The sequence below is a fragment of the Corvus cornix genome, chromosome 2 (assembly GCF_000738735.6).
Source record: "Corvus cornix cornix isolate S_Up_H32 chromosome 2, ASM73873v5, whole genome shotgun sequence".
NCBI lineage: Eukaryota > Metazoa > Chordata > Aves > Passeriformes > Corvidae > Corvus > Corvus cornix.
The window spans coordinates 12,981,209-12,999,003 of NC_046333.1; the positions used below are offsets into that span (position 1 = coordinate 12,981,209).

At 38.8% G+C, this 17,795-nt stretch overlaps 1 protein-coding gene across 5 annotated transcripts in view; it reads right to left on the bottom strand.

Annotated features, from left to right (window-relative positions):
• The window catches only part of CCNY (cyclin Y), a 123,322-nt gene that overhangs the window by 22,375 nt on the left and 83,152 nt on the right, over positions 1-17,795 (bottom strand). For all 5 annotated transcript variants that reach the window (XM_039548301.1, XM_039548302.1, XM_039548303.1 and 2 more), the window contains 4 exons: positions 7,865-7,965; positions 4,762-4,797; positions 892-949; positions 672-791 (listed from right to left, as the gene is read on the bottom strand). In XM_039548301.1, coding sequence (XP_039404235.1) covers positions 672-791; positions 892-949; positions 4,762-4,797; positions 7,865-7,965 — 315 coding nt within the window. The remainder of the gene's footprint in view (positions 1-671; positions 792-891; positions 950-4,761; positions 4,798-7,864; positions 7,966-17,795) is intronic.

Here is a 17,795-nt window from a genome sequence, read left to right on the forward strand (position 1 = left end):
TTGGCAGGATATAAATTTCAAGAAAATTAAGAAATTCCCAGCTGGTGGAGACCACTTTAGCTCTTTTAATCCACATTGCTATGCTGATCCACACCAGCTGAAAATTTGAACCTTCTTTTGTGTTGTTCTATTTTTAAGTAGCTAAACTTCAGACTTGAGTATAATTGTTCACTCCCATGACAAGTATAGTGGAAGCAGAAGAGAGCCAGCATGTCCCAGTCACTCACTGAATCCTTCATGTGCCTGTCAATTCTTATTAGTGCTATCAAATTACCTACAGCTGCTCCCAAGTCTCTGCTGGGAGCTACAGGGATACACAGCAAACCCCCCGAAAGTTGAAGCCTTTCTGCTTTTAACATTCTCTCATGTTCAGACCACCTATGCCACCTACATTTACTCTGAGCCACCGTCGTGGCCTGTAATACTCTCACTCCTGAGGGCAGGACCCCAGGTTTTGTGTCACATGTTAACCCAATCTCTTCTTCCATCACTTACTCTACCCATGAAAATTAACTGTGGCATCTCTTTCCATTAAGAAATTTCCTTGGTCTCCATAGTGAGAAAAAATTTCCTGGCAGCACCTAGATCTATTAAATCATACAAACCCAACTTAACCTTTGAGAACAAAACTGGGTCTGTCAGCTGGCTGATGTCATCCCTCAGACACTCACCAGGGTGACAATGGCACATTCAGCAGTCAGTTGAGCAGCACTGAACAACGTCCGGACAAAGCGGTAAATCTGTTTCTGCTCCGGGTCATGTTTGTCATAGTCTGGTGGCACTTCGGATTTCTAAGGAAGAAACACTTCCAAATAGGTGACTGAAACAAAACGAAGCAGACAGAAAAAAAGACAGTTCACATGAAAGGGAAGGAGAGGCAGATGAACTTACCGAAAGGGGATGAAGATTTTCATCAAAAATATCTAAGAGCATTCTTCCGTCTGTGTCCCTAAAAAGTATTAAAACCAAAGCACCGTCATTATCTGAAAAACACAGCACACAACCCTCATAGACACAAGTGCACCATGAAAACTCCAACAACTCCACATGCTGTGGGGTGCTTAGAAACACTGATGAAATGTGATTTTCAAATAGAAGTTGGACCTATTCTGCCATAAGGCTCTCATGTAATATGGAATTCCCATTACAAAGCATGCTAAAACACTCAGCTTTCAGAGCCCGAGATACAAAACTGTTGTGCTCATTATTGTGAGGCTTAAGAAGTACTACTACAAACTTGTGATAAAATCAGCACAGCTTACTCTCCTTCTTTTAACATAATCATGTCCACCCCTGCAATCTCTTAACTCCTCTTCCTCCTTTATTACCAACATTGTAAATGCTTAATAATACGCAATGCTGTTTTTACAGTAATCTTTTAGTTAATACACACATACTTCACTTTTGATTTATTTAGAAAACCCTATCATAGTAATGATTTCTGCAAGCCAAAAGAAGCATATATAAAAAAAAATCAGACAAAATAATATTGCTATTCATTGGTTTATTAGACATTTCTCTGAAATCCCTGTAGCTCAATATCAGCATGCATGTTGATGCAACTTTACAAGCCTAACATCCAGGATGCAATATAAGATTTTTGCTGCATGTAACTTTGGCAAGGACACTAACAAACACAAAAGCAAGGGGTATAACTGTATCAGTTAGAACTGGCACTTTCTGGACAGATGCATCCATGTGACCTACTTATTACAATCCCATCTTTATTTTTAGCATCCCTGGTACTCTGATCATGCAGTTCTTAAGAAACAAACCACTGAATGTATTTTCTATCTTTACTCAGCAGCATGTGTCTCTTAGAGCATGTGAACCACAAGTTTTACAGTGGATTCATGTCTGCAAAATGCATTTATTAGCAGCTAACATTTAAACCTCAACATCTGAAGGTGTCATCTTTTCTACTAAAATGGGGGCTAACACTGGAAATAACACATTTGTAAATACAAAAAAAGAGAGGAGTACCTAAATTAAAACAAACACACACAAAAAAAAAAAACATGGACTGGGGTAATTACTAGAAAATTCCTATCAGCAAGGATTTTAGGGTAGACTCTTTTACGCCGACCTAAAAAAGCCAATATCTTAATGCAGAAGTAGTCTCCCTGACACGATTGGTGTGCTACAGTAAACTATGGCACTTCACAATGCTAACAGAAATAATTTCCTATTTTATTTCTTCAGGTAGTAGCTGCTGTATGCTATGAAGTCACATCTGGCTGCCCTCAAAAATCTATTTAAATAAAACACTAGAGAGGTTTTTGTCTTCACTACAATTCACACTGTACTCTTTCAAAAATGGACCATCTACTGATTACCCAAGCATTCTTTATGGTTAGTTTTCTGGGGTTTATTTTATTTTATTTCTTAAGCAAATTAAAAAAAAATGCTTATGCATTCCTTCAAAAACAAGACAGGTGTTGTTTTGTATCACTTGTTGAATAGCTAAGACAACAAAACATGCAGAAAACTGATCAGTATAATCATGATAGGAGACACTGGGAAAGGGAGGAATGATAACTAGAATGTTACAATCAAATTAGATGTGAGAAACGTGTGAAGAAATACTATATTTCATGTATAGCTTCTCCAAAAAATTAGATTGGTGAGAGTTTGAAATACTAGGAAGTAATTTCATTTTAAGTCTCCTATGCAGGAGAATAGGACCAACTAAATACTGTCTAAAAAGAATTCTTCTCAGGAAAAGCAGATGCTTGACTCATTTTCTGTCAAAATGAACCCTGAGTCTAGGAGTCACAGTGGTTTCATACTCCCCATCCCCCATAATGAACAAAAATCTCCCACATACGTCAGCAACTTCCTTTTTGCCTACAATTGCAGGAAACAGAACATATGTTTTGCTCTTGCTGTTCCAGCAGCAAGCACAACTGAGTGCTGTTATCACATTGTCCCTCCATTCCCAAACGAGAAACAACCCAAGACCCAACAGTTGTTTCACATCCCTCATTGACACATGGCAGCCTGGCTCCAGCATCACTGCTGGGACCCTCTGTCCCAAGTGCAGGCACAGCACTTCCCCACCCCAGGCACATTCCAGGGAAAGCAGCAGCAATCCGTTTCCTGAATAAATCACCTCTCCATCCCAAAAGTGAAAGGACAGATAGCATCTTTCCCAAGAAGGTAACAGTCAGAATGGATTTGTTTTCAAGATTCTGATGCAGGACTCTATTTTTATAAAGGTTTGGTCTCTCTGTCTACCAGTTGTAGGTCAAATTTACATCAACCTCTGCAAGCCCATGAATGGGCATAATTTACTGCTGACAGGGATCAGCTCCATGGCAATCAGCACAAAGAAGTCTGGCATACTGGATGCCTTTTGCTCTGGATTCTTCCTGCTCACTTCTGAGCTCCTACTGAGGTTTCTTACCCTTTGTAGTCTCTAATGTGCCCCATTCTCTCAAGCCTTTTACTCAGCTGCCATGGTACTTAGCAGAGCACTTAATAATTTATTTCCACAAAACTTTGGAGTCTGATTATCTTTGAGATCTCTATTATTTAGTCAAGCATAGCAAAAATTGACTAGTTAACCAAACTAATCCAGGGACCATGGAAAAAAGGGGGGAAAAGGAACCACAGATGGATAAACAAGTAATCCAAGCATGACCACTCATGCCTTATTTCCTGGTAAATGAGATTAAAAGTTCGAGAGAAGGTTTCACTCCAACTTTTGCTTTATATATTGCCACATTTCAGTCCAAGGCCCACTGATGTCTTGGAAAGTCTTCTAAGAGCTTTCAGCGGGAATCAAGCCCTAAGCCTTTCTCCCCTTGTGCACATTTAAAGGTTTCTCTTAAGATGTCAGCCTTGTCTCACAAGTGTGATGGGTTCCAGTGACCTGAACCATGGTCCTGATTGACTTACCAGCTGAACTTTAAACTCATGAGTAATTCCTTTTGTACTAGTGGGACTTCTTGTGGTCCAGAAGGAAAAACATCTAAGTGGCTTGGTAAATCAAGATCTAAGCCAAGTTCTCTGAAAAGGCCAATTGAAAAAGCATGGACACAAAAGTCGCTTAAAATATTTATGCAATCTCTCCTTAGAAATGTCAGGAAATATTATTCTAGGATACTGTGACGTATCATGAGGACAGGGAATTTAAGATATGAAAGCACAATTCAACATGAAGAAAGCTCATTTATGTGCCAAGTTACTTTTTAGAGAACCTTTTTTCTATTCAATTTCAATCAACTTGACTGAGCAGAGATCTAAAACATACTAGACCAGAAGAGATAAGCCAGGACCTGCTCTGTTTCTGAGGCATCTTGAATTACATCTGTTCACAATGTTATTCTTCCTGTCTAATTCATGGGTTTTATTTCAAAATCCATGAGCTAACTGATCACTGATATGCGCAGTTAACTTTACAAAGGTGCAGCTAAAAATATAAAACTGAAAGACACTATTCAGATTTCTGTATACATAATTGCAACATATGCAACAATGCAGAAGTGCCCAATGCATATAACACTGAATCATCAGAGCATTTAAATGTTGAGCTGTACTTCCAGATTTTTATGGTAGTTAATCCTCTAATTTTAATTTTTCTATATAAAATAATATATATATAGAAAATGTGTGTGTTTCTTATCCCTAGCATGGCAATTAAGAAAACTACTACCCAAAAACATTTTGGAAGAAATAAAATATGGATTTTTAGGGTTTGAGCAGTTCACTTGTTTCAATAAAAGATATTTTCAGTGCAAGATTCCATTATTCACATACCTGTTTTTGATGTGGTAATATATTGCAAGAGCTACACTGTAAAGAAAAATACAGAGTTAATATCTCAGGACTGTCATATATATATGTTTCTGTCATATTACATATAAATTTAAAACCTAGCACAAAGCATGATGAACAGTATATGGTCAACAGCCTATATTCTTTTGTTCACTCTTGGATACCAGGAAAACTGCTATAAACAGACAATTTTATAATATTTGTTTTGCACACTCCATGCTTTTTACTAGTAATTAAGTACTTTACAATTTTGAAACGTGATATTTCACATATCACATTGCACATACTTTCCATTTAATGCCCTACTCCACTAAACTCAACAGTTTAACTCCTACTGACTTCCAAGGTTGAAGACAAAGCACCACAGGCATTGGACATTCTCTTCAGTTTTGCTAATGCTGCCAGGTTAACATGAAATGTTTTAATCACCATTGGCTTACAATTGTGTATTTAAATCCAGTAGCTTGTGTCTGGCTTTACGTAGCTGCTCAAACAGCAGACTCAAATACCATGCTCCTACAGTTTTATGGCATCAAGTTACTTATTTTAACTCAGGAAAGACGACTCCCAGAATAACTTATTGCATTATGCATTTCCCCTACTCTCAACCACACACCAAAGCACCCCCGTTCATCTTTTGCACACAGACAAAAAATGTCCCTCTATTCACAGAAAGTTAAGATTTTGATTACATACACAACTAACTGATCTCATTCACATTTGAGATAGAAGAAAATTAAAGCATGGATTCTTATGGTTAGCCTACAGTTTCCAACTCAAAACTCATGCTTTATTCACAATACATTTTTATTGAAGGATGAAGCTAAGCCAGCATTCTCCCTACTTATTGCAGCAGCATAAAACCAATCTAAGCTAAATGGGAATGAGGATGGAGGAGGGAATTCACTCTTTCTCTTTGCAGACAATTTGTTTCGTCAGTGATTCGCTGTAAGATGCTTATGTCTTATACTGATGCAAAATCCCCCTCTTTTCTTTTCTCTAAAAGACCTTTTAAGAGTCAATTGGTTTCTCTCTAATTCTGTTCCAGAATTTTTACATGAAAACTGAGATACTGAATGTTAGGAAAACAATATGTTAGAGCTAAAACATTAGCAGAATTTTAAATTATTTCAGGTTTGGTTGGGGCTTTTTTTTTGAACCGCCATATAGTAGAAAATATCTTTCTCAGTTGAAAGTAAATATATTTTACTAAATTTGTATGAGCTTTTACCTGGTTGCATGAGAAGTTTTTAATCATAAATGTTTTTTAAATTTGACTTTTTTCTATAGATATATATTTAAGGAATCAAGAGATACTGTGTACCATGGACATTTAAAGGCCACAGTCATTACTGAACACAAGAAAAACCCACATTTATGAATGAATTTGATTTAACTGAAAGCTATTCACAAAATGAATTAGTCCTAAAATTTAATTTTAAATTATGCCCCTAGGAACACACCTGAAACTCCAGTTCACTTTATGAAAGCAGATGCAAGAATCTACATACACAGCTCTGTTTGGTGCCCATTTGGTTGCCTTTGTAACAAAATGTCAAATTAAGTTTAGAAAATATTTACTCTTTAGAAATCTGTATCAGAATCTGAAAGTCTCTCAGGGCTGTAACAGAATACCTCACCCAAGTTTCATTCTACCTTTCATACACTAGTTCAGCTGGCACTAAGTGTGCAGCAATGATGCTAACGATGCAGCTTTCCATCGCCCTACCCCAGCCACCCCTCCTGCTGCAGATGCTGCAGTGGATACAGTAATATTTTAAACACATCAGTGCATACCATGACACAGAAGAGATAAATGAGCTGAGTAAAATGCCTCCCTCTTAGAGTTACCTATGTGCAATTGTCATTTTCCTGCAGACTGCAAGGTGTGGGGAAAGAAATGAAGTTATACTACAAAAGCAATAATCCTACTATCTCCTCACCCTTCAACTTGTTAAATGTGCAGCCAGACAGAAGATGCAGAGACTTTGTGTGCCAGAGTCCAGCTTCTCACCCTCTGTAGTCCCTTTTCAAGCCCTCTGACCCTTGGCAGCTTCCAACCCCTCCCAGGCTGGCAGCCTGGCCTTAGCCCTGCATGACTCCCACTTGATCCCAGCACCGGCTCTTCCAGCTCTTCTGCTCCCCACAGCTCTGCCCACCGCCATGCACCCGAGTGAGTCTCTCCCAAACACACCCCACCACCAGCTCATCCTTCTGTGTCCTCCTTCACAAGGCTGCTGCCAGCCACTGTGACCCCCCTGAAAATGCTTCTTGGCTGCTGCAGCTGAACCCATCTCTTCTTCCCATGAGCAGCGGCAGTTCTGATGCAAAAGGGGACCCAAAACTCACCCAAAAGGCTGCACACTCTGCATACAAAGGATTTTAGAGTAGAAGAGTATGAGATTCAAGGAGGAAAAAAACCTAAACACCTCAGAAATGAAAACTGTTTTTCAAGTGTTAATCAGAACTATTTTTAAGTTACTAGTGACAGAAACCTGAAGAAAAGCAAGACTATATTCCAGGCAGAAAGAGCTGACAAGGACTCAGGCACCAATTTAACTACAAAACCTTTCTCCTCTCCCCTCTTTTTCCTTTAACAGAAAAATTAAGGACTGTCTTAGTGACCAACATTACAAACTCCTTTGCATGCATTAGACTGAATAGATTTGTCTCTCATGTAAACATCTCTGCATCAGAGATGCTAACTTAATAAATTTTTGCAATTGCATACACTAAGGTAACCAGCCTACGGACAACTCAAGAGAGGCTATCACCACCATTAACAAAGAGTATAAAATGCCTGAGCATTTGGTCTCTATTTTCCCCTTGCTGTACAAAATGTAAAGAACAATACTCCACAAATACCAATTTCCTTTCTCTCCAAAAGTAAAAAGGCACCAGTGAAACTTGAAGTGCACATCTGAGACATCACCCAGTAACTCTGGAGCATGACTGATTAAATAAATTTATTACTTCAAAAACTAAAACCTTTGAAGCTTGCTTAGTAATGGTTCAGAAATATGTATACATAAATACACACATAAAATGTAAGTTCTAGCAAAAATACATAAATTGTAAAACCCACCATTTGATGGTATACTTGAGGTTTGGTTGACTGACTGTGCTGTCATCCAGGAAAATAGTGGAGCAGGAACTGTACTTCCTTCTCAACTGCCCAGGAGGATGCTATGAAAAACATGCAAAAGAACAATGGCAATTATGTAATACCAAAGCATTTTTTGGGGGAAATGTAAGAATTTTAAAAAGACAAATTTCTGTCTCTCATAATGACGCACACAGTAATGTGAGCACATTTTGAAGCAGTTCAGAAAGTTCAGAAATAATTAACAGTGCAAAAGTCACAACAATCCCTGCCTGAGATTTGCTAATGCTTTCAAATCCCAAATGCCCTGCGTCCCTCCTTTCCCAAAACCATGCAAAAACTTTTCTGCAGGCTTACTCAAATACATACATACACTTGGAATGCAAAGATGAACAAGACCTATATTTCTGCCCTCATTCCAAAAGAGTAAATGGAAGAGTAAAAAAGAAATTGTGTTAGCAAAGAAGATTGGTTTACCAACAGATATAAAACCATGCTTGCAGAAAAAAAAACATTTAAAACCCTCAAAAGAGCTCCTAAGAGAATGAAGTAGGGGAAAGAGGTCTTTCCAGCAGAACTACTAAATTAATAAGGAGAATTCCAAAACAGTAATTCATCAATAATAGATTGTTATCAGAAAGGAAGAAAACTGATCAAAGGACAGAAGAAACGTATATAAGCAAATCTTAAAAAGTCTCTTAAGAGAAAAGGTTTTCAATATATTTCAATCATTTTTCTGCACTACCATAGAAAAACATTGGAAAACTCAGCCAAAAAAACTGTCATTTGACAACACTACTTATTTCTGAACCTTTTTTGCTGGGAGGGCTTCTCCTTCAGCCATTTAGAGTAGCCAGCACTCCACCAGTTTAGAGAGAACAGTTTTACCACATCACCTAATAGCTATCACAGTGCTTAATCCTCTTTGATTTTATCTTTGCTTATTCCATCTACACTAGCAAATAACTTGACCAAGAACCTCTGTCAGGAAAGTTAAGACCAGTCAAATTACACATTTAACTCACAACAGAATAGGTTTAAAATTCACATTGACATGGAAATTTTGTCTTACAATTAATGTTGTTTCCAGTGTTTCAGTGGAGAGACCAGTGTCAATGCCATCAGCGGAATTTACAGGTATTTACCAGCTCAGGGCAACTGAGTATCCTGTGACTCCTAGCTCAGTACATCTTGCCCTGCCCAATTTCCAAAACAGCCATAATTACCAATGCCAGCACTCATCAGCTCAGTAATGCTCCACTTTCCACAGGCAGCTGACTTCTTAACAGCACTCATTACACAGACAGACAGACAGACTCCTGGCAAAATCTACACACATCTAAGTCATCTGTCTGTATTTCCCAGCTATGAGTGAGAAAACACACAAAGTCTTCTGTTAATTGAAAAAAAACCCCCCAACATTATCTGAAGCTGTCACAGTTGTAGGAACATTATGTTCAAATTATCTGAAAGCTTACCAACAAATTCTATCAAGGTCCTTCACTTGACCAATAAAATTGTTGGCTGAACTGCTTTTCTTGGAAGTGAAAAGGTTTACTGAGAAAATGAAAAATACACCTTTTCAAAAATCCTCCAGGACTTTGGAAAGGTACTTTGGAAGCCGACAATACATCTACCTTCCAGGCTATTGTATGTTAAGCAAGGCAACAAAGAGAAAAATCAGATGCGTTGTGAATATTAATGCCATAAAATTTATTATCTAGCATTGATGCATCCACAGAGAATTACTAGGGGAGTGGTGATCCATAGCTCGTATTCTACCACAGTTTAGTTTAAATATCTGCATTAGTCTGTTGAGTACCTTCTCTAGGCATGATAAAGGAAAAGCAACTTAAAAACAGCAAAAATGAGACTCTAGTGGCTGGGGAAAAAATGGGAGATATGCAGACATCTCAGCGTTGTTATTAAAAAAAAAACAACACATGGAAAGTTTTCTTTCTGCATGGGAAGTGTCAACATGTTTTAAAGGTTTAGATAAAATTTAAGATAAATATACTGGATTCATTCAAGGGAAGCACAATTAAAAAACAGAAAACTCTGTAGCAACACCACTATCAGATTTAAATATTCTTATGTAAACAGCACTCTAACATTCGACACACATCAATAATAAGAGCAACACACCTTATTTCTGAAACTACCACATCACAGAACTCTTCTTGGATTTTCAGCCCACATCACACTTCATTAGGCTTGGAGCTTTTCACATTTCAGGAAAATACGTGGTGTCTCGTGCCTCACTTTCTGTTCACAACAACTTGGCAGGAAGGAGCACCTCTCCCAGTCAGAAGAATGGTGCCAAGTATAAACCTACACCCTCAGGTAAATACTCACACACCTGTGCCATGTGAACAAGTGACCTGTTGGGAGATCAACGTTCCCAGCTTCTACTCTGATGTTCAACTGCAGCCATATGATGCAGCAGGTAACAGATTTTTTGCCTTTTCCAAATTGCTGGAAAAGGCCCTCACTTTCATATTTTATCTTGACTAAGCTGGGAGGCAGCTGACGTCCCACAGTTCAGTCAAACAGACTTTTATGAGCCCCCATATAATGAAGCACAGGAACCTTCTCTATCCTAGCAAAGGACAAAAGAGGTTTCTGAGCATCAGCTCAGTATTCAGCACTGTCCAAAAGACAAACTCCCTTCTGTGTCCATTTCAATGGGGTAAGTCTGTGACCAAAATTGTACAGGAGCTTAATGCCTTTGTATTTCAAATCCATCACAGCTGACCACAAAAATTCTCCCATTTAGACAATTCAAAGAGGCTCTAATTAAGAAAAATCAGAAGAGCTGAGAATGACTATAGAGCTTTTGGAGAAATTAGCCAAATCCTCTAATGAGCTCCTTCTAAGGTTCTATCCCACCATAAGCCTGACGTGGGGAAAAGGATAGACTGGTACAGCTCCTTTTGTAAATCTTCATATACAAATACGAGCATAGGACACATGAGGAGCCTTGACAAGCTCTGCTATTGCAAATATTTACAAACTCAAAGCACCTCACTGACATGAAGTGGGATTCACTTTACATGTATTTTGAGTAGCCACAGTACTATTTCTGTACCCAAGCTGAGATTCCGCAGATGCCACGCCTCTCAACTTCAGCAAGACTTCCAGCTTCATCTCACATAAAATTCCCAAAGGGCAAACCAAGGAAAATATGGCAGGTAAAAACTACTTGGAAAATTATAATCTGGTTACCCAGGGATCACTTTCAGATTGGAAGGCTGAAGTAAGGGACATTCCACAGAGGTCTGGTCTACTCCATATAAAATACTGAGCAATAACTTTGATCACAGTTTCAAGGTATTTTTTATTGAATTTGCAGCTGACATTAACTTGCAGAGGACATGTTTCTAAAAAAAAAAAAAAAAGGAATATATCAATAGAATTTGTAGTTACTATGTATGCAACAGGGTAGAGCACCCACCCACTCTGCTCAGCTGGAATTTTATGTTCAGCTTTGGACACTGTATTTCAAGAAAGATTAATTTATTTCAGAGACTCTGGAGGATAGAGAAGTAATATCAATCAGAGATTTGAAAACCCTGATTTACAAGGAAAAGCTGGCAGGCTGGAAAGGTTTTCTCCAGGAACAAAGCAAAAATAATGGCCTTAAGTCATGTTGAATTGAGTTCCAAAGAAGAGGACGCTGTTCTCCATGACCATTGTGGATGGGATAAGAAGGAGCAGGCTTACATTAAACTATGGAAAATTAAGATTGGACATGAAAGTGAGAGAAGTCGATGGCAAAAAAATCTCAAGCCACCACCTTTTTCTAATAGCAGCTATAGCTTAAGTGACTTGAGCAGTGATAGAATCTCCATCACTGAAAGTTGTAAAGAAGAGGTAAAACAAACATATGCCAGGAATAGCTTAGATGCAGGCTTCTGCTCCTAGACAAGAAACCAGACTGAACAAGCTCTTGAGATGAATTCTGGACCAGTTTTCTATCATTTGGTGATTTCTTTTGGTGGAGAGTATTTGTAACTCTTCACAAGCAGTTGCTATTTTTCTCATTTCAACCAAAGACATTCACTAAGAAATGCTGACATTATAAATCGCAATAAACACGAAATAGGTGTTTTGTGGAATTTCTTTTGTAACAGGAAAAGATGTAGAACAGAAAACTCTGCTTTTTAACTTGCTAAGTTTTTGAATGTGTTACAGAAAAAGCCCTGAGAGATCAAGGTTCAATGTATTTCCAATAATGCAGGCGTTCCTAGCTCTTGAGACTAGTTTTTTTTCCCCTTGCACAGCTAGTACTAAGCAAATATCACTGCTTTATTTTTCTTCCAGCTTCATCCTGACACTTTCCAATTTTCCAAATCCTGTGTGTTTTAAGATGTTTGAAGAACAGGTTTTTACCTGAAGTTCACATAAAAACATATTATCAGAAATCTAATGGCCTCGTTTGCCGTCAAAATTACACAAACACAGCAGAACTGCTTCTAGGTACCTACTTTGAAAGGAATTACAATGAATTCCTAACTTTTTACAATGAGATTATACTAAAGAGTTAGTTTATCTCAGGAAGCATCACTTAGAAATTACATCTAAATTTGTGGGGAAAGAGGAAATCTTGCTATTTCTTTTGTTAAAGTAGGCACTTCAGAGGGGTTTTGTGTAGTAACATCTAACAGAGGGGGCATACTGCCCAAAACCAACACTCAGAATTGACCAGAAGGGCCAGCTCTGGCCTCTTTAGCAGCACTAGTGTGGCTCTCCGCCCCGATAATCAGCAGGATTTGCTCCTTTGGGCACAACACTCCCCTAATGAAGCTATACAGCTTTTGTACCAGTGCTGGCCCTCAGCCAGTCAGCTTCCAGTTTGGCAAAGCAGCTACAGTCTTTTTCAGTGCCCTTTTACACTTGTCCATCAAAAGACAATTCGGAGCTTCTGTACTAAATAATGATAATAGTGTCTCTTCTTCCCATGAACCAGGTGTAAGTCAGTGCATGATTTTAAAAGGTACTATTAAATAATATTTTCCCCCATGGAAAAACTGAGGCTTGCTTGCAGCTGTCTGTGCAGACATGCCCATCAGCTTCCAGGCACTAGAGGCTGGCCAAGATGCTAAAAGGCAGAACTGGCATGTAAAAGTGCACATGAAGCCAAATTACAACAGCAAGCAAAACTACCAGGACTGCTTCTGACTTGGAAAAGGGAGGTTCCTCTCTTGAGGATCTTCTATTGCTTCAGGACATGAATTAGTTCTGACAACACAACTCACAGAAAAAACATGATTTTACAGGTCAACAAAGTGCTTCCAAAATCAAGCAAGCCATGCAACACAATTCCCTGCATGGCTCTGCAAATCTCTGCACTTACTTTCATCTTGCATAATGGGAATACAGAAAAATTGTCTACCTTTGGTGTAGATATATTTGCTGAAACAAAAGTAATAGGAAACTGTACTACTGAATGCTCATCTTCCTCTGCCAACAACTACAATTAAAAAAAAATCCAGTCCAACCACTCTTAAGTAATACCCCTTGTTCCTCATGATTCAACTTTGTCCTCAGTTAATTTCACCCATGTTTGATAATGTCCAAAACTAGTCTAGCTTAGACTAGATCTGCCCTTGCAATGCTTTTGCTCTTAAAGCTTGTCCTTACTCATGTCAACTATAGAAAATTACGTCAGCAAACCACTGAGCTCCTGAGGGGCTCAGCAACCATTGGTAAACTCCTCTGCAGCACATGCAGGCCCAATTTAACCACTGAAAAAGCACCCTGTTTTACAAACATGAAATATTAGATATTTCTTTGAAAGCTAAAATCAGCTCAAAGGCTTATATTTACCAAGCGTGAAATTGCTACTGTTGTGCAATTTCACCAGAGGGACTTTATTGCATTCCCAGCAAAGTTATTACATAGCCCCTTGTAAAAGAACTCTCCTGCATGTTCTCATTCTAACTCAAAAGTTAGCTTTTGTTTCTCCCCATAAAAAAGTTTATCACTTCATATAACTTAGTGCCTTGAGGCTGACAGGAGAGGTAAAATTCTTCACCCTAGAGGACAGGAGAAGAAACTAGGGACTGAAAGACTTTAGAGAAACACATTTCAATTAGTAAGTTTAGGTAAGCCATTAAAGAAAACCTGTTAATTTTAACTTACTAGATGCCTGGAAAGAATCTTAAACTGCATCTATTAGGAATGGCATCAGTGCAGGGAAACTGCTAACTGGACCAGGTGGCCTATAAAGGCCCCCTCTACACCTGCTTCTTTGTGAACTTGCAATGGAGAGGAGCAAAGACCATGTTAAGCAATCTCTAGGAGAACTTCAAGAACACCTGAGAAGCCTCTAATCTATTTTCCAGTTTATCTTGTTCTTCTCTTCGAGTGAGGAATGCCAATTAAAATATCTTAAGGAATTTGGACAGCAATTATAAGCCTTTACAATAGCCAGCCTCGGGCAGTCCCCTTGAAAACAACATTTCATATTTTATGTTGTGCTTTGCTTTCACAGATTAAACTTTTCATAGTCTGCTTTTCAGACTTTGTTCCCATTTCAGCATTTATCTTATTTACTCGTTAACCACTAGTTGAAAGTGTTTGATTATCAGTCACATGTCCAGTAGTTTTACAACAGGGAAGCAGAACAGCTTCTTCATTCATCTGACAAGAAAATTTGGGGCTTACATAGGAGTAAGTGCCATACATCATTCCAAGCATGCAAAAAGGCTCAAAGAAATTGCTCCTGCCACACCTTGTATGGCAAAAGACCCCTCTGTTCTCTGCATGTCCCCAGTACTATGTCTGGGGTGGAGCTTGCCCTGATGCAAGTCACCAGGGTCACTTACAAGGACCAGGATTATGACATGAGTGTTGCCCAGTAACTTTTCCCCAGGATGATGAAAAATAATTCTGGTCTATATATAGATGTCAACTTTTCTACTTGGAATGACAAAAGCAGTATTAGTCTGCTGGAATTTGAACATCCAGTTGCCAGGTAGCAGAGAGTGGAAGTCATGACCAGATCCCTAAAAAAAGACATTGATGAAAGGATGCTGTTGCTACACAGCTGGCAGACAGTCTCCAGAATAAAAAATACATGAAAATGAGACATTACTTCCTTTTATTTTCTTTTCCTTTTCCTACCCTTTCTCTTCCGTCAGAAATATTCCAATATGCAAAAAATATCCCTGATTCTTAAGGGGTATTACATAAGCAGAGATTCATTTCAAGAATGTATCTTGCCTTGAAGAGATTACTTGGGCTAACAGAGCATTTTCTCCTTGTGTGAAAGGGAAAATTTCTAGAAAAACTTGAAGGAGAAAACAACCTTTTTTCTCCCCCCACCCTGCTCCTTTGCGCTACAAAAAACCCAGTAAAAAGAAATACCTACTGCAACAACAATAAAAGATTCACTCTTTCTCCACCACCTCCTCTAAAAACACAAAACGTGTCTGTCTTCCTGTTTGCTTTCCTTGTACAGGCAGAGATACTGATGCAATCTCTCTTCTCTGAGAAAGGGAACGCCTCTATCTCAGGCTGCATCTTCATCCCTCTCAGCAGCTTGACTAAGCAGATTAAAAAACATGTGCACACCAAGGCAGCATGAAAGTCATAACAAAAACCAGTGACTGCCAGTGCAACAGGAAAGGGAAGCAGAGTCTGCTGCAACTGCTTAGAAATTAAAACAGGCAGGAAGAAAGCAAACAGGTCAGGTACATTGTAGGTAGGGAACTTCCAGCACCATTCCCAACCTGTCATCTGTCTCCTTGGGCTCCGTGGGAAGACTGAGAGATGACAGCTCCTCCATAGCACTCTGTCACTCCCTCCTTTCATTCTTTCTCCACCCCAAAAAAAGAACAGCTGCTGGCTTCTTCCATCACACCTACTGACAAGGTGAATCTGAAACATGGCAACTGTCAGCCCTTAACAAAGTGTAACAAATCAAAGCAGGAACCCACTATTTGTGTTTGGGGATCAAAGGAAACTATTCAGCCAAATAAAATATTCTTCAAACAAAAGCAAGTGAGAAAGGAAAGGAACAGTGGTGTGGTCATGCTAAGAAAGTACATTTTTAAATGAGGAACAGTCAATATTACTTTTTTTTATAAGTAATATTTCAAAACTGCATTTGTATAAACTACTATTCTCATCTGTTACTACACAGAATTTGGTAAGCAGTTAAAAAAAAAAGTACAACTTTTTTTGACACTTCTCTTTCTAACCAGCCCCCCCATATCACTTGGGAGAAATTCAACTCTGGCTGCAAAATAACCAGTTAAGCAGATACTACACAAAAAGATAAAAATATTTTGTTGCTCATCTTGGTTATTTATCACAAAAGGAGCATAGGCATCAAGAACAACAACAAAAAGATGACATCATGGAAAAACCACAGAAGAAAAAAGCACTGCATTATGGTGAGGAGTTCTTTTAAAAGAAAGACAAAAGAACACTACAAAATTTATGTTCTCTGGCATGTTTCCTCCAGAGCAGACGTGGGGACCCAGCACTTCACATCAACAGAGGAACAGACGAGTAGCAATAGCTCCTGTTAGCACACACTGAGAAACAGTGGAAAAGAGCTGATTAGTCAATAGGGTATATCATAAACCCATGTACCACGTAAATAAGACCCATCATTTGTCACATACAACTGTTAAATCTAAGTAATTCCTTAAATTTCTTCCAACAAGGTGGTCTAGGAAAACCATGATGGTTCCCTGCAGTCTGAAAACCTAAACACAGTTCCAGTTATAAGCCACAGCTACCCCTTCGAAAATGATCACCAGTTTGTGCACCAGCTTTAGCACACTGAAGATTTAGGAGGTGCTGAATGAATACTCACAGGTGTGCTGAAGAAACAAATTACCGGGACATGCCTGAAAATACAGTTTATCTATGAGTATTGTCTAAAAAAACTTAACTGACTTGTAAAGACAGAGAGAAAGCCATGGTAAGGACTCCAGCTTCATAAAGGTTCATTTTTAGCTTTGTAATTCAGAAGTACTTTATAAGTACAAAGAAGTCAGACTTAAGGTAGCAGTAAATCACTGAGGAAGTTTACAGTACTGCAACCTCAGCCAATACTTTGAATGGCACTTGGGGGGAAAAAACAAAACAGAAATTAAGAAGAGGTACAGCACTTAGCACATCAACTGCATATGCTGCTATACTGAGCTCCCAACAACACAACTCCTCAGTGCTATGATCACCCTTCCCTTTTCTGCAACATGTCCAGCCTAACCTAAGAACATTTTATACCAAGGTTTGCAATAGTGTGCTTCCAGCAGCATCCGAATAGTCATCTTTGTTAATCTGCTCGAGGAAACTCAGTCTGCCTAACCCAGAAAACAGTTTTTACATATGAAATGGTTGGTACTGAGCACACATTATTAGATTTACAGGAACCCAGGGCACTGGCTTTCCAAGTAATTTTATAACAAGACAATTGCTCTGCAAACTACCCTCACATGCACTATAAACAATGGGAATGTTTTGCAGGGGAATAGAAGATGAGTGATCATTTCTTCTGTATCATACACTTTTTTTTTTTGTAGAAATAAATGTGCATTTTAATATCTACCAAGAATCAGTCCATATATTCTTTTCCACGGGCCTTGTTGTCTGACACATGTGTTGCAAGAATCCCCACTGCAACAGATGAGGACCAAGAACATCTGCTAGCCTAGAGAGGGCAACTTTAAGGGCTTTGTAAGCCTCACACTATCTCGTGACTTCTCAGAATCTTAACTCTTGGGAAACTGAAAATCTCACCTTGCTTTGGAAGCCATTCAGTAGTTTCAGAAATACTCAACACCAACCAGTTCTATCAACAAATGAAGCAGTCCTGCCCTCTCACCCCACACAGCAGGTCATTCCTGCCCTTGTGGCTCCCTCCCTTTCTGCAGGTGTGAGCCCTGGACTGAAT